Source organism: Bos grunniens, chromosome 18 (assembly GCF_055505025.1).
Source record: "Bos grunniens cultivar Pamir isolate PY7600 chromosome 18, Bosgru_T2T1.0, whole genome shotgun sequence".
NCBI lineage: Eukaryota > Metazoa > Chordata > Mammalia > Artiodactyla > Bovidae > Bos > Bos grunniens.
This window is the reverse complement of record NC_141182.1, coordinates 43,140,191-43,163,181: the sequence shown is the minus strand read 5'-3', so window position 1 is coordinate 43,163,181 and position 22,991 is coordinate 43,140,191. Positions and strand designations below refer to the sequence as shown.

Below are 22,991 nucleotides of genomic sequence, written 5' to 3'. Positions count from 1 at the left end.
CCAGGGACGGGGGAGCCTGGTGAGCTGCCGTCTATGGGGTTGCACAGAGTCGGACACGACCGAAGTGACTTAGCAGCAGCAGCATACAGTGGGTAATTGGACAACACCGTAAGTAAGTGACCAAAATTAGTATCATTGAGAAAAGAAAAATGGTATCATGTGTCTTCAGGTGTGGTGCCCTGAGAAGGACACAACATCCCTGGTTTAGTATCACTGTATCTACATAATGTATTTATCCACGATTACCCTAAAATCTAAACAAACTTAACATTTCTTTTGAAAGGACAACATTTTCAGAAGGGAGGAAAAAACCCTACTGTATGTTTATAAGAGACATCATAAATGTAGGAATACAGAAAGTTTCCAAGAAGAAGGGTGGAAACATATATATATACCATGCAAAGAGAAATGGGGTAACTCTACTAACATCAGACAAAGTAAGCTAAGCCAATAAGCACCATTTAGAAATTAAGTGGGGGAATCTCATAATATTGAAGAGATTCATCTACCAGGAAGGCACAGCAATTCTAAATCTTTTAAAATTAATTTGTCTTGGGTTGTGCTGGCTCTTTGTTGCTGTGTGTGTGCTTTCTCTCGTGGTGAGCAGGGGCGACTCTGGTTGTGGTGTTCCAGCTTCTCACTACAGCGGCCTCTCTTGTTGGGGAGCACAGGTTCTGGGTGCGCGGGCTTCAGCAGTTGCTGCACGTGGACTCAGCAGTTGTGGCCCGTGGGCTTAGCTCCCCCCATAGCATGTAGAATCTTCCCAGGCCAGGGATCGAACCCATGTTCCCTGAATTGACAGGTGGATTCTTAACCACTGGACCACCAGGGGAGTCTGCAATTTTAAATCTTAATGCATCCAGTAGCATAGCTGCAAGACATGTAAACCGAATTAACAGGAGGAAACTGAGGAACAGGCGAGCCCGTAACCACAGTGGGTTATGGGTTCTACCACCTTTCTCAACAACTGACAAGAAGAAACAAAGAAATAAGCAATTCTATATATTGAATATCTAAATAACAAAATTAAATTTTGCCTAACAATAAATAGTAGAGCACTGTATTCAATCAATAATGACAGATATCCTTTTAAAGTGTATATGTATGTGTGTGTGTATAGTAACCTTTTTTTTTTTTTTTACTGTTGACTGCTTGGATATTTTTGAGTGGAATTCTCATATTCATACATTCTTTTTGGAACGTAGATGAATCAGTTTCTTCAATAGGTCATAAGAAGGGAAGGTTAGCTTGCCAGGAGCCATGCTCTCGTTCCCTTTCTCTCCCTAAGAGGAACTGACTGACTATAGCTCAGTGAGTATTTGGCCACTTCGATCTTAATTGCAGAATCCAATGCAATAAACCCCTACAACACACTCATTCTCAGTGTCCATTCAGAGTTTGAAGACGAAAAATAAATAGTCCCTCTCAGGAAGTTCGCAGCACAGTCAGAAGGGTAGAAACTTACATAACTAACCAGTCCCTGGTGCTGGGAAAGACTGAGGGCAGGAGGAGAACTTAGTGACTCAACACCAATAGGATGACAAGTACCATGTTAACTGTGTAGAAATGTCTTATGAAATTAAGAACATCAAGAAGAGATGTCTTAAGAAAGCCAGACTCCTGAGAGTTCTTTGCCTGTACTATCATTTCATCAGGGATCAGTTGGTTATAAGAAACAGACACAGTAGCTCAAGTCAAAGAAGTAATTTACTGGAAAGTGAGTTAACAGGTACTTCCTGGAACCCAAGAACAATGCATGAGGCCAGCCTCAGGGGGACTATGATTAGGCACTGATCAGCCACAACCTGCTATTTCTCCCCCTGTCTCGCCAGGCAGCCACATGGCTTCCTAGGCCCGCTTTTTCTGTCTGCTTCACTCTTTCTTTGCAGGATGGCTTTGTCTAGTTTGGTGTGCACATAGCTGCTCCAGTCTTGTGGTTTTACAGCTCAAAATGCCAGTGAAGACTGACTGGGGTCCTGAGGTCATAGTTCCAATTACACTTATGGTAAGATAACCCATTTAGTAAGTCAGCTGTGGGGAGGATTCAGGAATGTGCTCTTTTTTGTGTTAAACAGAGGCGGAGAGGGCAATGGCAACCCACTCCAGTACTCTTGCCTGGGAAATTCCATGGACGGAGGAGCTTGGTAGGCTACAGTCCATGGGGTCGCGAAGAGTCGGACACGACTGAGCAACTTCGCTTTTCACTTTCATGTACTGAAGAAGGAAATGGCAACCCGCTCCATATTCTTGCCTGGAGAATCCCAGGAATGGGAGCCTGGTGGGCTGCCGTCTTTGGGGTCACATAGAGTCGGACACGGCTGACGTGACTTAGCAGCAGTAGCAGCAGCAGAGGAGGGCAAACTCTCTGGGAAGCACACGTGGGCAGTGCGGGTAACACTCGCTATAGATGGGCAGACCCATCAGTTTCTCAGACTTCTCTCTACATGGTTAATTATCACAGTTGTGGCACTGGAAACAAATGTTAATTATTGTTTTCATAGTATCTATGGGGGAAATGTCACGTTGAATCTGTGGGTAGATAAAAGTTACATACATGATATCTGCAACAATTTTAGAGGAGATTAATAGTGCTCATAATGGGTTCCATGAAGGATGGGATTACTGATAAAATGGTACACGCTGGGAATTCCCTGGTGCTCCAGTGGTTAGGACTTTGCACTCTCACTGCCGAGGGCCTGGGTTCAGTCTCTGATCAGGGAACTAAAATCCCACAAGCCACATTCGGTGCAACCACAAAACACCAAAAAAATGATACAAGCAAAGTATCGAGCATTGTGCCAGACCTACAACAGGAACTTGAAAATGTGTTTTCCTCTTGTACTGAACATGCATTCCCAGCAGCTTCCCTCTCAAGAATGCTCTGGTTTTCCTAGTCATGTGAATTACATGTGATTGGTTTCACATTGAACTCCAGAGGGAAACACTGATTGGCCTAAGTTGTCAATATAACCCATTCCCATGGTCTCAGCAGCTGGTTCTAAGACAGACACATGAACAAGATCAGGTCATAAAAACTCCATTCTTGGACCTCTGAGCTTATCTGAATCTGGATCATGCCAGCATATAGATCTTGAGAGCAGCTGACAGCAAGTCTAGAAACAGGAAGAGTTCTCTGAGAATGCAGGTAATACATTAGCACTAAATTGCACTCATTTCACATGCTAGTAAGGTTATGCTCAAAATCCTTCAAGCTAGACTTCAGCAGTATGTGAGCTGAGCAATTCTAGATATACAAGTTGGGTTTAGAAAAGGCAGACGAACCAGAGATCAAATTGCCAACATTCATTGCATCATAGAGAAAGCAAGGGAATTCCAGAAAAACATCTGCTTTATTGACTACATGAAAGCCTTTGACTGTGTGAGTCACAACAAACTGTGAAACATTCTTAAAGAGGTGTGACTACCAGACCACCTTACCTGTCTCCTGAGAAACCTGTATACAGGTCAAGAAGCAACAGTTAGAATCTTACCTGGAACAATGGATTGGTTCCAGATTGAGAAAGGAGTATGACAAGGCTCAATACTGTCACTCTGTTTATTTAACTTCTATGCAGAGTATATCATGCAAAAGCCAGGCTAGATGAATCACAAGCTGAGATCAAGATTGCAAGAGAACTATCAACAACCTCAGATATGCAGATGACACGACTGAAAAGCAGAAAGTGAAGAGGAACTGAAGAACCTCTTGATGAAGGTCAAAGAAGAGACTGAAAAAGCTGGCTTAAAACTTAACATTGAAAAAACTAAGATCATGGCATCCAGTCCCATCACTTCACGCCAAATAGAAGAGGAAAAGTGGAAGCAGTGACAGATTTTATTTTCTTGGGTTTCAAAATCACTATGGACACATGACTGCAGCCATGAAATTAAAAGACACTGGCTCCTTGGAAGGAAAGCTATGTCAAACCTAGGCAGCGTATTAAAAACCAGAGACATCACTTTACCAACAAAGGGCCATGTGGTCAAAGCTACAGTTTTTGCAGCAGTCATATACAGATGTGAGAGTTGCACCATAAAGAAGACTAAGTGCCAAAGAATTGATGCTTTCAAACTGTGGTGCTGGAGAAGATTCTTGAGAGCCCTTTGAATAGCAAGAAGATCAAACCAGTCAGTCCTAAATCGGCCCTAAATATTCATTGGAAGGACTAATGCTGAAGCTGAAGCTCTAATCCTTTGGTCACCTGATGCAAAAAGCCAACTCATTGGAAAAGACCATGATACTGAAAAAGATTGAAGGTAAAAGGGGAAGAGGGCAGCAGAGGATGAGATGGTTAGATAGTATCACCGACTCAATGAACATGAATTTGAGCAAACTGTGGGAGATAGTGAAGGACAGGGAAGCCTGGCATGCTGCAGTCCATGGGGTCACAAAGAGTCAGATACAACTTAGCAACTGAAAACAAAACTGAAGCAGAGCAGTAAAGTAGACAAGAGAGGCATGTTTTCTGACACACCATTGACTAAGCATCATGAACTTAACTGGTCAATTCATAACTCTTTATTCCTGCTTCTGCAAAAAGGCTATTGCTTCCCCACTATGTCAGGTCAGGATAGGTGAGATTGAGGTGCAGTAACAAACAACCCTAAATCAAGGTGACTTAAAACAATCAAGGTTTATTTCTTACCTTACATGTCGAATGTAACTTGGCAGGAAGGTCTGTTCCACACCATCCTTTTTCAGGACCTAGGCTGACGGAGCAGCGGCCACTGCCTGGGAGAGAGCTCCTGAGAATTTTGCGCTGGAGAGTAAATGCTCTGACCCAGCAGTGACACATCTCATTGGCCAGAATTGGTCACAAGGCTGCATCCAACCAAAAGGTGGGTAGGGAGAGGGGAGAACCAGATTACTGAACACCAATAAGGACTACAATGCCAGTCTTCTCCATTTCAAAAGCTACTACCATCATATACCCAGTTTTCCAAGTAAAAAAAAAAAAATTAGGTGTTTCCTTTGACTTTACCCTTATTCTCAGTGTATAATTCACCAGCAGCTCCTATTTAACCCTACTTCTCTTCCTTCTCCATCACTACCATTCTGTTCCCCAAGCCACACACTTTTACTTGGGAGTACTGAAATACCCCTCTAATCTTACCCTCTGCCCACTCAAGTCTGATTTCCACACAGCATCTGTGGTAAGCTGAGTAATGCCCTCCTCCCCCAATTTATACTTCCTAACCTCCAGAATCTGTGAATATGTCCTGTTACTTGGCAAAATGGTCCTTGCAGGCCATAAACCTTGAAGGTTATAAACCCTGAGATGGGGAGATTATCCTATAACTTCTGGTGGGTCCAATCTAAGGCCACAAGCCCTTAAAAGAACACTTGGACTTTCCTGGTGGTCCAGGGGTTAACAATTCGCTTGCCAATGCAAGGGACGAGGGTCCAGGAAGATTCCATGTGCTGTGGGGCAACTAAGCCCAAGCGCCACAACTACTGAGCCCATGCTCTAGAGCCTGTGCTCTGCAACAAGAGAAGCCACCTCAAGAATAAGCCTGTGCACCCCAATTAGAGAGCAGTCCCTTTTCGCCACAACTAGAGAAAGCCCATGTGCAGCAATGAAGACCCAGCGCATACTCAAACAGAAATACAATTGTAAAAAGTGGAAAACTTGTCCCAGCTGAAATCAGAAAGATGCAGTAGACAGAAGGTAGAAGTGACAAGTGATGCAGCAGAGAGGGGCTCCTACACCTTGTTGCTGGTCCTGAGATGTAGGGGACTTGAGAAAGGATCACAGAGAGATAGATCACCAGGAGCTAAGGGTGCTCCCCAGCTGAGAGCCAGCAGAGAAATGAGCACCTTAGTTCCACGTGTGCTTGGAACTGAATTCTGCCAACAACCAGAATGAGGCTGGAAATGGACTCATCCCCAGAACCCTCAGAATGGAGCCTCAATTTCTTGGGAGAGTTTGAGCGGGACAAACAGCTGAGCTATGCAGACTTCCAACTACAAAACTGAGGTAATGTTTTAAGCATAGAAGTTCTTGGTAATTTGATACAGCAGCAACAGAAAGTGAATACAGCATCCACGGATACCTTTCTTGAAACAGAAATTAATGTCACTACTCTGCTCAAAATCCTCCATTATTTTCCTATCATATTGGAGTAAAATTCATCCTCTTTCCTGTGGCATCCATGGTCTGATGGCTGCAAGCTTCCACCATCCACTTCCTTCCCTATGCTCTCATTTCTGACCCTTAGTGGACCCAGACTCCTCCCACCTACTTGCCTCCTTCCTGTGGGTCAAATCCTAGCCTACGTGCCATCTCCTCCGACAAGTCTTTCTGAGCACTTAATACCAAGTAACCCCCTAATTGGGCTTCTTAGGTGGCACAGTGGTAAAGTATCTGCCTGCCAGTGCAGGAGACAAGAGTTCGACCCCTGGGTCTGGAAGATCCCCTGGAGAAGGAAAATGGCAACCCACTCCAGTATTTTTGCCTGAAAAATCCCATGGACCGAGGAGCCTGGTGGGCTACAGTCCATGGGGTCGCAAAGAGTTGGACACGACTGAGCAACTGAGCACTGTAACCCCCTAATTACACTGTCACAACACCTTATTTTCTCTCTAAACATTTAGCATTTTCTTATTTTTTTTCTTATCATGTGTATCCTCCACTAAAATATAAGTTCAGTGAAACCATGTACCTTGTCTGTCTTGTACACTAATGTGTTCCGAGTGCCTACAGGTCTCAATAAATATTGAGTCCATTTAGTCACTGGGACATTGCTAATGCTAAGTCACTTCAGTTCGACTCTGTGCGACACCATAGACGGCAGCCCACCAGGCTCCGCCGTCCCTGGGATTCTCCAGGCAAGAATACTGGAGTGGGTTGCCATTTCCTTCTCCAATGCATGAAAGAGAAAAGTGAAAGTGAAGTCGCTCAGACGTGTCCGACTCTTAGCAACCCCATGGACTGCAGCCTACCAGGCTCCTCTGTCCATGGATTTTCCAGGCAAGAGTACTGGAGTGGGGTGCCATTGTCTTCTCTGCACTGGGACATTAGACTAAGTCTTATCTAAAGGCCTAATGTGCTAATAAATTCCTTTTATGGTTTGAGCCCGTTTGAGTTAGGTTTTCTGTAACTCTCAACATGAAACTTCCTAACTGGCACATCCTTTGTTTTCCCTTAGAGGAGTTTTGTTTTTTTTTTTGATTAGAGGTTAATTGCTTTAAAATGTTGTGTTGGTTTCTGCTGTACGTGAATCAGCCAAAAGTATACATATGTCCCTTCCCTACTGAGCCTCCCTCCCCCTCACCTGTCTCACTCCTCTAGGTCATTACAGAGCACAGACTGAGTTCCCTGTGTTATACAGCAACTGCTTACTAGCTATCTATTTTACACATGGTATATATATATATATTTCAATATTTACTTTCTCAATTCGTCCCACCCTCTCCTTCTCCCACCATGTCCGCGAGTCCATTCTCTACATCTGTGTCTCTCTTCCTGCCCTACAAATAGGTTCATCAGTATCATTTTTCTAGATTCCATACATATGTGTTAATATATGATATGTTTTTCTCTTTCTGACTTACTTCACTATGTACAACATGCTCTAGGTTCATCCACCTCAGTTCAACTGACTCAAATTTGTTCCTTTTCATGGCTGAGTAATATTCCTTTGTATATACGTACAACTTCAGCTCTGTCTAAAGCATATCCTTATAACCATTTCACTCAGTATAACAGGGTATTTCTATTCATGTTCATATTATAGGACCTTCCCTATCCCTAGGCTTCACCTTGTCAGAGAGTAGGTCCTCAGTGAGTTCTCAGGAAGGAATCACTGAGCTGAATGATGGTACAGGGAAGGTTGTGTTCATAATGTTTATAACCCAACAGGCTCTTACAGACAATCAGATTTCCTATTAAACAAGCAAAAAATACCACCCAAAAAGCCAGAGCAAAATAGCTGTACAGCAGGCCCTCAAGTAATGGTTTTGTCAGTTTCTGTCATACTATTAATTATCAATAATCCCCACATACTTTGCTGGCCAGACAGAGAATCAAGCATGAGATCAGGCATTGCTTAAAAAAAAAAAAGCATTAAGAGTGAATTCTGAATGAGCACAAGTTATGTAAATAATCTTAATAGCAATGATAAAAAGATAATTGTTCACAGGTGTCATTTCCTGGGGGAGGGAGAAATCCACCATTTCTTGCAAGAGAAAATGCTAATAGTTACATTAAATTTATGAGCTTTAATTATCACTCTGCTGTTCTAATTACTATGGTAATTCCTGAAGTCATGTTCTTTTACTCTTTTCCCTCTCTTAGGTAGATTCAGACACAATCAAACACTTTTACTTTCTTTATGAATATGTGCATTTTGGCAGGGCTTTGACGTTTATCTTCAATAATGATGATGCTGCTTCCAAAAACATGCAAATAATTAGCTTCTCAATCTTTGTCTATGGCTCCTTTTTCTCTCATATATATACACTCAGCTAGCCACAGACACAAAAATACCTCTCTTTGTGATGTAAACACGTAACTCAGAAAATACTGAGAAGTTAGTTTCCCTACAAGCTGTATGTCCATAAAGGTTTTTGTTTGTTTTTTAAAGATTTTTTTTTTTTTAACAGCAATACAGCAAGAGTAGTTCACAAAATTATCAAGGGTTCTTCTGGTTGAGTCACATAACTTTGTTCTTCATACTCTTCTTGAATTCTAATTTTGATGACAATGACGATGGTGATAATATCCTGTAGCTTCCACCTGCTGTACTCACCTTGTACAAAGTATTAGACCTATTGCTTTAAATGTTATCATCTCATTTAATCCATCCAGTGACCCTATAGGTAGATGATTAAACCTCTATATACAAAAAAGGAAGCTGAAGCTAAGAGTATATGTAGCTTGTGCAAAGTCATAGAGCCGCATTCTCTTCCTTCTCTCTGTGGGGCTTTAGTTATAGGAAAAGTAAAATGTTTTAGCATATACATCTCATGCTCTTTCCTTTTTCACTTTTTTTCTCCTTTATGTTTTAGTCTGAATATTTTCTTCTAACCTATCATCTAGTTGATTAAGTCTCTCTTTAGCTGTATCTAATTTTTTATTTAACCCTTCACTGAAGACTTATTATTTTTCAATTCTAGTATTTCCATTTTGTTCTTTTTTTTAGTTTTCACTTCACCTAAATTTTCCATCTTGTCATTTACTTTCTTGAATATAATAAGCAGTTATTTTTGAAAGTTTAAATGGGTTTCCCAGGTGGTGCTAATGGTAAAGAATCCACTTGCCAATGAAGGAGACATAATGAGCCGTGGGTTCAACCCCTGAACCCACTCTAGTATTCTTGCCTGGAGAATCCCATGGACAGAGGAGCATGGTGCGTTACAGTCCATGGGGCTGCAGAGTCAGACACGACTGATGCGACGTAGCATAGCATATGGTTTAGACGCTAACGTTGGGCTTTTGTGGTGGCTCAGTGGTTAGGAATTCACCTGCCAATGCAGGGGACAGGGGTTTGGTCTCAGGTCTGGGAAAATCCCACATGCCCCAGGACAACTAAGCCTGTGTGAGACAACTACTGAAGCCCCAGCACCTAGTACCTGTGCACAGCAACAAGAGAAGCCACCGCAATGAGAAGCCCACGCATTGCAATGACCATCCACTGCAACTAGAGAGAAAAGCCTGTGCACAGCAACGAAGGCCCAGTGCAGCCAAAATAAATGAATAAATGAATAAAAATACAAAGATGGTACTCTGGTCAGTTGCTGCCAGATACTCAGTATTGGCCAGACTCTAGTTTTCTTTTTAACTTGTAATTCTGCCTGTAGTAGGCAGAATTCTAAGATTGCCCCTAAGATTCCTACCCCATGGTGATCATGCTCTCTATAATCCCTCTCCCAAGTACCGGAGGGCCCTGTAATGATGATGATCTGATTACATCACAGTCTATGGTAGTGGTGAAGGAAATCTGTTGATGTAATTCAGGCCCCAAGTCAGTTGATTTTGAGTTAATAAAAAAATGGAGATTATTCCAAGGGGGTGGGAGTGGGAGTGGGTGGGTGATGGAGTCTCACTTACTCAAGTAAAAGGCCTTAAAAGAATCTTTCCTGAAGAGAGATGCATTCCTGCTGGTCTTGAAGAGGCAAAAAGCCATGTTATAAAATGCTTATGGAGAGGCATGGGCTCCAGGAGCTAATGGGCTCAGTCCTACAATCACAAGTAACTGAATTCTGCCACCACTTCTATGAGCTTTGAAGAGGATCCTGAACTCCAGATGAGCAAGCCACCTGGCTGACATCTTGACTGAAGTCTTGTGAGACCCAGCTAAGCTGTGCTTGGACTCCTGCCCCATGGAAACGTTGAGATAACAAATGTATGTTGTTTTAAGCTGCAAAGTTTGTGGTCACTTGTTATGTAGCATTAGAAAACAAATATACTATCTGTGTTGAATTCTAGTGAACTATTTGAACAAGTTTCCTAGAAGAAATGTGGGAGATTTCCTTATTTTTCTATGGCCCAAATTAAATTTGGAGTCATCCTTTCTTTAAAAGTTGGAATTTGGCTGTGTATCCTTCTTGCCCAGGTGTCCTTTACAACCTTTGGGCCTCTTTCCAGATTCTTCTATGGTTCTTGTCTATTCAAGTTTTCATCTTCTTCTTTGGGTTCATTTTGACAATTTCTGTTTTGTTAGGAAATCACCCAATTCTGGTAGGGTTTCCCAATTTATTTTTTGCTACAAAGTTGTATACATTATTTCATATATATTTTTGGTCACTTCTGATTCTGTGATTGTCTTCTTTTGCTCTTTTTCTTAATCAGGTTTACCAGGTGTTGTTTTCATTGGTCTTTTAAAAAAATATCCAGCATTTTGGGGGTGGGCAATTTGTTTATGCTATTGTTTTCCTATATAATTGGTTTCAGTTCTTACCTTTTTATCTTCCTAGCTTCCTGGTTAAATTTGTTAGTTTTTTAATAATATTACTTGGGTAAGTTAATGTTTTTTTAATTTAATTTTTATTTTTGGCTGCGCTGGGTCTTTGTTGCTTTCTCTAACTGTGGCAAGTGGGGGCTACTCTTCACTGCGGTGCTCAGGGTTCTCCTTGCGGTGCTGTCTCTTGTTGGGTAGCAATTTGGATATAAACCCTGTATATATAATCTCTCCTGTAAATATTTCAGTATATATTCTAGAAGATAAGGATCTAACAAAATAACAATGTCCATATCATACCTAAAATGTATAATTCTTTAATATCATCATCATTGTTCAAAAGGGTCTACTCTAGTAGAGTTGGGGGGACAAGCACAGAGCCAAGTTCAAGCTGCCATCTTCCCAGAGTCCTTCCTGCTGTAAGGGCATGGCTTTCAAATTGACTATGAATTCACAGAAACACGTTTGACATCGCATTCCAATGCACAGATATTGACATGTATAACTGCAACAAACATTTCACAAAACAATACTTATAGTTACCATATTGGCTGTCTGCTCTCTCCCTTCCCTTTTCCTCTCTCTCCTCGTCCTTCCTCCTTCCTCTCTCTCTTTCTCAACTACTAAATGTTGGCTGCAACCTACTAAGCTGATTTCACATTACACTATAGCTCTGTTATCTGCACTTCAAAGAACAATCCTATAAAGCAAATATCTAAGTATTAACTGAAAAGGGGTACCTCCTTGGCAGCCCAGTGGTTAAAACTCTGTGATTCTATGGCAGGTGGCATGGGATTGATCCCTGATCAGGGAACTAACATCCCACATGCTTCTTGGTATGGCCAAATACAAATAATGAAATAGTTTAAAGATTAACTGAAAAGGTTTGAGATGAGTTTCAGATACCTCTTCTGAAAGGAGGGGCAGAGAACTAGCATTTTATCTGCTCTGTGCCTGGTGTCACTCGTCAGACCGCTACATGTTCATTCACATCCTGAATCTCTCGCTTATCTGTACTGTTCGCAATTCTTAATTTGCTAGACGGTTCTAGCAACATGGACTTAATTGTAAGTATACTGAAACTGTCTATGTATAGAGTCAGTATGAAACATCTGAGATCCCACCGCCATTTTCCTCTGTTAGGAAGTATACCTGTCTCCCTGACCATTTTTGCTTGGAATTTCAATATCTGCTTTGAACGATAGTCAGGCACATTTCTTATCTATACACTTAGCAAAAATGTGAACCACTGGCATTTTCCTGAGGTACTAAAGACTGAGAATTTGATCAAGAAGTAGAAACAATTCCAAAGGTCAAAACAATAGCATTTATCTCTCTGAAGATAAATTCTGCTGATAGCAGCCTTCTCTTTAGAAACCTTAACTATAACCTTGAGGTTCAAGTGAAGCAAATAAGCAGCTAGCAAACCAAATTTTGTGAAAAAATGAACCCCTTCAACATTAGCAAGCACAATTAAGACCTTGCCACATCCATCTTATGTGATGATACTCTATTTAGCACATATTTAATACACTTCAGTAAGCCAGTTCCTTGTTTTTTGACCTTCAAAGAACTGAGAGACACTCATTTTGTGTAACTTAAAAGAGCTTTATTCAGTACATAATCTTCATACAGTTCAACAAATTATAAAAGCTCTTTGTAAGATTTTACCCATAGGATATTAAGTACAGAAAATGAATTGCCACAAGAAAGTAAGCCTCTCTCTCATTTTCAAAGCTTTTTCCCATGAACAAACAAGCACTCTCTTTTATGCCAAAAGGTTGTTGTATATAACGCACTTAGGAGCATACTGGCCAAGTTATATAATCTGAGAACATTTTGTCTTCCTATTAATTCCAAGGTTTAAACGAAAATTTAAAAATGGAATATTTCTGTGTTACTTTAGGTTAAGTTTTGGCCAAAGATGAGCTAAAATTGTTACAAGGTTCATGTGGAATAAGAATAAACATTTTTAGTTAGTTTTAAAGATGCAGGCCAGATGAAACATTGGTCTGCAGTATCTACATATGCCCTTGAAATCACCAGCCTCAACCAAACACATACAAAGACATGCACACTCACATAAACACATTTGTCTAGTTGATCTCGGTGAGGTCAAGAAAATCACCTTTAAGTGGACAACAAATGACGCAGATAACACCTAACTGTGGTCCTGGCTAATATATCTGAAATGAATTCCTACTTTTAAGTCTATAATAAAGTGACCGGAACCTTTCAACTGTAGTAGATCAGTCACTGTGATCAGCATCAGCAGCTAGTCATTTAATGAAGGTAAGTAGGTCAAAGCAGGGAATCGTAACTTCACATGTATAATTTGTATATTCATTTGCTCATCTTTTGATGTAAAGCTGAGACGTTTCCTTTGCATAAGGGCCCAATGACTGTGAGAATCCCAGGGACGGGGGAGCCTGGTGGGCGGATGTCTATGGGGTCACACAGAGTTGGACACGACTGAAGTGACTTAGCAGTAGCAGCCAATGACTGTGGTTTTATTCTTGAATAAATCATACCAATAACATGCTTTGGGTACATTTTAATATCTTCTGATCAGTCTAGATTTTTTTAAAGGTGAAATGAGGACTAAAATAAATAAATCTGTGAAGCAATCTAAGCTCATAAATTTTCTTGAATTTTAAGTACTCCCAATATTTTATAATTTTCCCAAACACAATTAATTTAAAAGCAGTTTTTACTAGTGGTAACGTTTATCAAATATGATCAAAGCATTCTAGCTAACTTTCACAGAAATAATCCTTTTGTTTTAGATCGAAATGTCCTGGATTTATGTTCAATCGTGTATTTACAACAGGAAGTAGAGCATGCACAGACAAGCAGAGAACTCCAAGGAGGGAGCTGAGGCCTGTGAGAACACAGCAGCGGGGAGCAGCCCCCCGTGGCGCTGGGTGGCAGTCAGCTTACATGACGATGGAAACCATGAAGGGATCTGGTGAGTTGTGTACGTAAAGGATAATAAGAGCACTTACTGTACTTAGAGTTTCTTTTGAATGCTAACTCTGAAGCAAAATCAAGTGGTTATTTCTATGCATAAAATACAGCCGTAATTTGAGGTCATTATCAAATATTAGCACAGCCACGGAGATCCGTGTGGAAGGGACCCTGGGCTACAGGTCACTTGCTCTGGCTCGGCAGAGAGCCAGGAGTCTGCCGCATTCCTCTCTTTCCTCCTGTGTACTCCAAGGAGAGGGTCATAAAAGAGAAAACTGAGGAGCACTAAAATATTTAACATGATTCACTGAGAGATTTGGTCATCAGGAAATAAAAACGTCTACTATACATGGTCACAGTGTTTTGGAAAGAGTGTATGTATGGATTCTGTCTTGCAAGATTTCTTGGCACTTTATATTTTTCACTAAAGACTGAACACTAAGTGTTTTGGCAACAGATGGCACCTAAACCATGAAAAAAAGATTACTGTGTGCCATCAACGCAGTGATGATAAGCATAAAAATTTAAGTACACGTGTCTAGTATACTGAAACTCCAAATACCCAAATGTGTAGATTATAATAATACATATAGAAATATTTAAAATAAATCAAAATATTTCTGAGAAGGTAATAGGGGGTTTTAAAAACGTAACTAGATAGTCTAACATACTGTACCTTACATGTGCTTGGTTTCAACTAGAGTAAGGCACTCACTGAAGAACGGACTGACCCATGCTGTCAGCTACAATAGGCATGCATCATTACAGAATCAAAGTTTTAGTACTGATTAAAATGTTTCATTATTGTATTATCCTAAACTGCCGTGGTCTCCAACCCTATTAAGGGATATAAGACATAATTCAGGAGTTTCAGTTGCATAATTTAATAACCCAGCTACTGGCAATTTTTTATTTAAATAAGTTGTGATAAAAGCCAAGTGTCCTTGAGTCCAACATGACAGTGTAAAATTTCTTTCTGAATATTGCTTAATAAGTAGTAGGTGAATAAAAAATCATTTGGACATATGATCCATCCATCTTCATGCCTACAGCGATTTACTTTAATACGATTGTGAGGAGAAACATTTAAATCATTTCCAACTGGCATGAGAGATGAAAGTTAATCTCATTAGCCATCTTGATTTAGTTGAAAACACAATATGCTTTTATCAGCAACTTCTTTACATGTCCCTATCATTAGAAATTAATTATAAAAGCAATTATCAAAAACTTTGAGCAGGTACAAGGTACACATGATCCTCTTCATTGTTGTTTACAAGTAAGCATGACTTAGAGGCACTTGGTTACCTTTGAGTAAGAAAAAGAACAACCTATCAAGGGCTCTTGCAGTAAGATTGGAGACCACAAATCAAACCTAGTATGAAAATGCTTTCTGCCAAAAATATCAGAGTTGTAAGTTAGTTAAGATACAACATTTAAAAAATAGTAAGACTTTGCAAGGTTCTAGGCTGTAAAAAATACAAAGGCTAAAAACAAAGAGTTTACAAAATCTTGCAAACCCAGTAAATTTGAATGAGTAAGAAATAAAGAAAAATTTTCTTACTTACAGGATAGGTTAAATAGTATCAACAGGTTTTAAAATAATAACACTAAACAGTGACAAATTCGACTCAGCTACGTAACATTGCTGCTGCTTTAAGGACTTACAGTATGGAATTTGTAACCCTTTTCTGTGTCCAGCATTAAAAGACGCATGCACGTGCTCATGTACACACATGCACACAGACACACACTGCTGAAGTGCTACCCATTACATTGCAGACACAGCACAACGAAAATTTAGATATATACGAAGGCCTAACATGATCTTTCTTTAAATAGTAAAAGCATGACAAATGGAAAACATTATAAAATTTTTAGGTGAAACAGGACAATAAAGAGCTTTTTAAAAAGTCACCAGTTGGTCTTCACTGGTGAAATAATATTAAATAACTTAATTATGCATTTCCTCAATTCAATTCAACTATAGCTGTTTTAAGTCAATTAAAAATTAGAAGTATTTCAAATCCTGAACAGGCTTTGGATTTACAACAGGATATGCAACTGTTTCGGGCTCCCTAGGTGGCGCTAGTGGTAAAGAACCCACCTGCCAATGCAGGAGACATAAGAGATGCAGGTTTAATCACTGGGTCGGTAAGATCCCCTGGAGGAAGGCATGGCAACCCACTTCAGTATTCTTGCCTGGAGAATCCCATGGACAGAAGAGCCTGGTGGGCTACAGTCCATATGGTTGCAAAGAGTCAGACACAACTGAAGTGACTCAGCATGCACACACGCATGCAACTGTTCAGGCTTCCTATAGAACACTTAATTGTTCTACCCAACAACAAACTTCTAGATCACTTTTAGAAAGTGGAAACATTTAGGCTAAAGAACATTCATGAAACAGGACAAAGACTGAAGCTTGTATAAGATACTTTCAAAGATGGTAATGCTTGTGTAAACATTTGTAGACTTAATCATATCACAGCTTTAAGGTTCGGGCTACCTAATTACATATGAAACATCATCTGAGTTTCATTATGATGGAGTTTCACGTATCAAAAATAGAGATTGAATAGAAAGCTCTGTTACTTGTTTCTGGATAGCTTGTAAACGTGGAATGTTTTGTTCTGGAACACTCTAGTGAAGTATGCTGTGTAGCTGGGCAGGTTTTTTTTAATCTCTTCACAGAAGCGAGGGTGGCCTGCAAGTTTCAAATCAGGATCGTTCTCTCCTGGGCCGTCCATCATCTAAAGCCAAAACAAAACCAAATACAATTTGGAAAAAAAAATCGTATTTACAAGCCAAACATAAGTAGGAATAGGGACTGAGTTTCTTTAAGAATGATATGCTAGTGAACTTAAATTGAATGATGTCAATGTCACCTGCTGCTTGGAGATCATCCGGTTCATCCTTTTTCCCTTTGGAAGTGTGACCCGGGGCTGAAGAGGAGAGTTCTGTGTCCAACAGTGCTTGCCTTTAATGGTAAAGCTAGAACTAGAACTTGGATCTCCTTGTCCTGAGGAACACACTACACTGTTCCTCTCACAAAAATCAAATACAAGAGAAGAATTTCTATGACCAGAGAAAGCTTTTCAACTCATTAGATGGCCTTGTTAGAAAAAGTTACCCACGAAGCAAAATTTAAATGCAGGTGTTTGGTCTGTACCTTCTCGGAATTCAAGATAGTTACGGACAGTTATTTTCCTTGGGCAAAAATCAAATATTCCTTTTTCTTCCCTCGGCTTTATTGAAGCATAACTGACAAATTATATATATTTAAGGCATATAATTGATGCTTTGTTACACATAAACATGGGGAAATCAGGACCACAATCAGTGGGTCAGGACATCTGTGTTGGTCAGCCTTTATAAGATAAGTAAGTTCTGGTGACCTGAATGCACAGCATGGCGACGAGTGTTAATCCTGTGCTCTACACTTGAAATCTGCTAAAAGTAGATCGTTAAGTGTTCAGAATCTCAAATTCTGTAGTGAAGTTTTTTAAGAGTTAGACTAGATTTATCACCCCCCCCATTCTAGAAATATCTATCAGCTTTTATTTTTTTTTATTTTTTATTTTTTTGGTGTCAGCAATCCAATTTATTGATTATGTCCTCAGTGAGGTGGAGGGAGGAAGGGCCACGTCCTCCTACTGCAGACCTTTGATCATCTTGACGGCTTCTGCTCTCTCCTGTCCCTTCAGCCCTGCCTTGGTTTCCCCACTGAGAAGGGAGGGGCTTCTGCTGTCCTATGTGCCTCTATCAGCTTTTAATACAGCCCCAATAATTACAGCAAACACCACTTCTAAAGGGTGAAAATCTTCTGTTTGCTCTATCTGGCACAGCTCCAAAAATATTTTCCCTCAGAAGGGAGAAAAGAGAAGTAGCTTGTTTTCCTGCTCTGGAGCGTAAGCTTGGCCGTAGAAAGCCATCTCTGTGGAAGTGTGTTAGAGGATGGAAAGGGACACCCAACGGGAGAGCAGGGAAGGAAATGAGATTCTGTCGTGGGTGGGGGCGGGGTGGGGGGAGGGCACAGGGGTGGCAGCGATGTGGGCATGGGGCACTGCAGTCATTTTGAACGAGCCAAAATGATGGTTTGGAGAAGCGGTTTTAAAAGGCTGAGGTTTCTTTTTTCACTTTTGAAGCAAGATCGTAAAAAAAAAAAAAAAAAAATTCTACGCAGAGCATGACACAAACCAGGTGAAGACAAAGTTGCTTTATTTGGTGTGAAGCTGGGGACTAGAGCCCCACTCCTATCTCTCCTGCTGTCCAGCTCCCGTGGCAAGTATCTAACATGCCAAGGTAGGAATTCTGCAGAACACAGCAGATGAATGCTTCATCTATCGTGCAATTCTGCAGACACTCAGTCTAAAGGCTGTTACGTTCCTCAGGACTCACCCTGGACCCTCTCCTCCCCGGGAGATGCCCTGTGTGTGCTGGCTGGCATGCTTACGTGTCCATTGGCGACGTCCAGCAGGTCCCGCAGCCGGCAGCCCCTGCGGTGCCTGCGCTCGTAGCAGATGCTGTCTTCCAGGATCACGTAGTCAGTGCCAAACGACCTCAGCAGGGCATGCACTTCCTCTGGGGCCCTCTTTGCATATATCTGATAAACCTTCAAAAGGAGATAAAAAGTGGAATAGGGCAAAATACCAGTTAACCGCTGGGGAAGCTAGTCAAGGACTATCTACGGATGTAACTTCCCCCAGGGGCGAGTCTAATTGCAGCCACCTAGCTCCCTCACCTCTTCCCATGCAGGTCATCTCATTCACCTACAGTCCTGGGGTGTGTGGAACATTTCAAAACAAGAAAATTGTTGGCAAGGGGGAGACTGAGTCATGCTGAATATATTTGGATTTATACACCAAAGAGATCTGGATTGAGAATGTATTACCTTGAGTTATGAATATATTCATTAGCAGATCTTGATTCTAAGACTGCTTCACCAAGGTAAAGAATGAGGCGAAGTGAAAGTCGCTCAGTCCTGTCTGACTCTTTGCGACCCCGTGGACTGCAGCCCGCCAGGCTCCTCTGTCCATGGAATTCTCCAGGCAAGGATACTGGAGTGGGTTGCCATTCCCTTCTCCAAGGTAAATAATGTGATTTAGTAAATAAGGCACGACCTCTCCCTTTGAAAAGGGGACCTTCAGACTAAGGAGTGGAGGAGACTTTGGAGCTGCAGATGCGTGTAAGGAGACCCAGCCTCTGATGATGGCAGTTGGGGAACAGGACCCTCACAGGGTCCCTGGACCCGGGCAGGGGAGCACCCATCCTCTACTGCTGCTCTGCTGCACTCGGCTTGACCGGCAGACCCTCCACTTTCTCTCTCGTCTTTCCTGGAGGGAGAGCAACGTGCAGTGCTCAGGGGCACCAGTAGAAGGTGTCTTCCCAGCCACCGCCAGCTTCACTGAAGTCCTGTCTCCTAGGACTTGGCGGGGTGGGGGCGGGGGGAGGTGGATGGGGTGTGCATGGGGAGGGCGTGGTAATGAAGAGAGCTGCTGCTTCCTGTGCCGCCCACTGATTTCTCATATGTCTCTGACTTAGGAGACTGGGTTCTGACAACCTCGGTCAGCGTGTCTGGACGGACGCTGAAATGGTACAGGGTATCTGTACTGCTAACACTGTTAGGTTAATCCTACCTACAGTCCAGCACCAGCCTCAGAGTAAGGCATTTCAGGAATTTGAAGGTCATGACTGAGGAGGGCACTGGGACCTTCAGGACATCAATTTTTAGGGCATAAAACAGCACTGAGGTAGAGACTGGATCTTGGAGAGGATGAAACACAGCACTCCCATCTCTCGAGTCAAAGCGGTGGCCACCTCCTGGCTGAACTCTGCATTTTGGTGAGCCAGGCACCTTCCCCTCTTCCTCGAGCTAACCTGGGGCTATCTGGAACATTTGGGCCAGTGGGAAAATTCCCATTTTAGCTGAAATCAGACTGTTCTCTTTAAAATGGAGGAGTTAGTAAAAATCATTTGCTTTTAGGCTAGTTATTAATAAACCTCATCCCCCCCCAAAAGACTTTTCAACAGACCTTCAGCCACCACCAAGATTATGAAGTGACTGACAAGAAACACTGAAAAGTCTGGAACCCCTGTTGGTAAGGACTAAGATAGGCAGCCTTCTGTAGCACTGACCGGAATGTAAAGTTGGTGTAATTCATACAGACTTAGTAATTCTATCTCAATAAAAATGCCCATACCCTGTGACCCAGCAACTTCACTTCCAAGAATCTGATGCACACTTGTACCTGTGCAGAGTGAGTTCTATACAAGTATGTTATTTGAAACACTGTTCATGGAATTGCAGAAGACAGGCAAACAACCTAAATGGTTAAATAAAATTTGCTATTTCCAAGTAACAAAATATTAGGCAGCTTCAAAAATTGCAAGGAAGCTGTTGAAAAACCAATATGGAACAATCTCCAAAATATATTATGTGCCCAAAAAAGGAAGATGTAGTAGGTTAGTTCTTTTGTTTAAAAAAAAAAAAAGGAGGGAAAAGTATGAATTTACATGTGTATATACATACACACACATTTGTACATACATAAAATTGCTGGTAATGTTATTTGCCTCCTGGGAGAGGAACTGCTAGTTGAAAAACAGTGTTGGGATGGAGACTTTTCTCTATGTTCTCTTTTGCATGTTCTTAACTTCTTAACTGTGTGCTGCCCCCCTACATACATACATACACACACACACACACACTCACACTCACTCACTCACTCACTCACTCACTAGAAATGGCCCATAAACACTGTGACCAGCGCGGCTTGCCCCCTTTCCCTCCTCGCTCCAGTTCCAGGCTCCGAGGGCTCCATCCTCAAACATTCTGCCCTAAACATCTCCAGGTGCACTTCTCCTTGGGTACTCTTCTGACCCGCGAGGAACATAAGGCCTAAACGGCACGCCTTTAATGGACGGGGCAGGTCAAGGTCTAGGCTCCGGACACGTGAGTCCTGCCAGGCACTTCAGTTGTGCCTTCCCCTCAGGACCCGCAAGACAAGCAGCCGGAGCCCCGGCTTTACCAAACACAAGCCAGCCCATGGCTGCCCCGCGAGGAGGCGGGTGAGGCCCTCACCGCTTTGGTCCGCTCTCTGAGGCTGTTGTCTTCGTAGTGTGGGTGGTTGGTTAAGGTCCGTCCCGTGCACAGCTTGACGCCGGCCAGCAGCTGCATGCTTCCAGCAAACACAGCCTTCCCTGGAGTGTTAGCGCTAAAAGATTTTAAGAGTCTGAATTAACCTCACTGCTAAGACTTCCATGAAGACAATGCCACACACTCAGGATGACCCGGCTGTGTTAAGAAAGGCTATGTATGAGTTGGGAAAAACAAGAGGCTGCTGTGATTCTGATCTGCACTCAAGCTGTTCTATGAAATTTTTCCTATCTGATTTTGACAATGACTGGGAAGTTTCTGATTTACTGTTTTGATGGGTTTACTCTTACAATGAATTGTCTTAGGATGTGGGTACCTCCTGAGTCTTCTAGGCTCAATCCCACAACCCTCTCCTGCTCCTGTTCCCAAGGGACAGCTTCTATCAAGAGGCCTTAGAAGACTGCCAGTGCCTTTTGTATTAAACTTAATTAAATGGGCTGCCTAGAGTAAAACAAATTATAATGCTAGAAACTGCAGCTGGCCATGAGTTGATTCCAAGGGTTTTTGGTTAAAACAAGAAAAAAAGGATCACAGATACTACTATAAATTACTTTTCAGAAAAAAATAATTGCTAAAAACAAAAGAACACGGAAAGAAGATTCTGAACCAGCAGATATCTTATTACTCGGTATGAAGCTATACAACATTTTTGGTGCGAGGCAGAAGTATTTTATGTATTCCTCTCCTTTAGCCCTGATTATGAAAGACTGCATGCATCTTAAGGAGTACAGGACATTCTGATACTAAATTACGGTCTCACTTTCCAGTTACCACCAAGCTGTGATTCTCCGCTTCCCCACAGGGTGTGAGGGACAGCTGACGGAGGGTCAAGGGAAGACTCCCTGATTACTGTGATACTGTGAAAGCGTGTTTTCCTTTTCCCCTGGAAAAAAATAATCTTAGTCGTTGATCCAATTCCCTTCCATTTTTTAAAACCTGGGAGCTACCTTCAAATCAATGAGGTGTCATTTTATTGTGAAGAACATAACAGCTGTTCTATGGACTCTCCTTAATGCAGAATTTCCAGTAAAGGTCCACTTGAATAGTGTGAGATACACTCACCCTTCTTGTGTTAAAAACAAGGAGCTGTGGCTGCTAGGGTGAGTTAAAATGGACATAGTCTTTTCGAGAAGGAGTCTAACTGAAATCATTAAAACTATTGCAGAAAAAGCCAGAGCATACCATTCTCAATGTTTTGGACATCAGGGCAGGAAACTTGCTCTAATGTTCATTCTAAGAGGAGCCTCATCGTATTCATATATTCCATGAGGATGTTCTAACTTATTACATTTTTACGCTAAGACTACAGCATGAACACCACTCAACAAAGGCCTTAGGATGTCTACAAGCAAGGAATTCTACAGCTCAAGCCAAAACACTGACAAATAATATACTTTACAAAAGTGCAATATTTTCTAACAATGACATCTAGTTCACTTGAATTCCAATAACCTTTCTTAAAGTGATAGAATTACAGTGAGCACTCACAGGGAATGACATAGGCTGTACCCTCCCTCATTCCTGTCGGACGCCAGAATGGATTACAAGAGAAAAACTTTTACATGAACCTGGCTGTGCTTCACAGGATATCATCATTCTGACAACCAGATCCAGGAACACAGGCATAAATACATGTCTGCTCTGTCCCCCGCCCCAAACCAGCAATTTATAAGAAATTCTTGACATGTGTCCCACATGATCAGGGAAATAGGAGGGTTTAAATGAAAAAGGGTAAAGCTGCACAGAGTTCCTTAGTGAAAGATTTTCTAACAATTCAGCTTAATTCAATGAATACTTACTAAATGCTCAGTCTGTGCCATATATACTATGCTGCTCTCATTTATAGAGTATCATAATTGCTAAAGAGAACAGATATGAACAAATGAGATGAAAGAAAATGTCAACATTTTTCCAAATCTGTCTTCTTTCCTTCTGAATACTCTTAACTGGAACAAAACATCCT

At 41.6% G+C, this 22,991-nt stretch overlaps 1 protein-coding gene across 8 annotated transcripts in view; it reads right to left on the bottom strand.

The window, feature by feature from the left end:
- Positions 1-12,489: 12,489 nt before the first annotated feature.
- The window catches only part of DPY19L3 (dpy-19 like C-mannosyltransferase 3), a 75,265-nt gene continuing 64,763 nt past the window's right edge, over positions 12,490-22,991 (bottom strand). For all 8 annotated transcript variants that reach the window (XR_015145733.1, XR_015145734.1, XM_086351710.1 and 5 more), the window contains 3 exons: positions 20,954-21,086; positions 18,326-18,484; positions 12,490-16,622 (listed from right to left, as the gene is read on the bottom strand). Coding sequence is in view for 6 of the 8 variants with exons in the window: in XM_086351710.1 (XP_086207836.1) it covers positions 16,461-16,622; positions 18,326-18,484; positions 20,954-21,086 (454 nt within the window). In the remaining 2 variants the exon portion in view is untranslated. The remainder of the gene's footprint in view (positions 16,623-18,325; positions 18,485-20,953; positions 21,087-22,991) is intronic.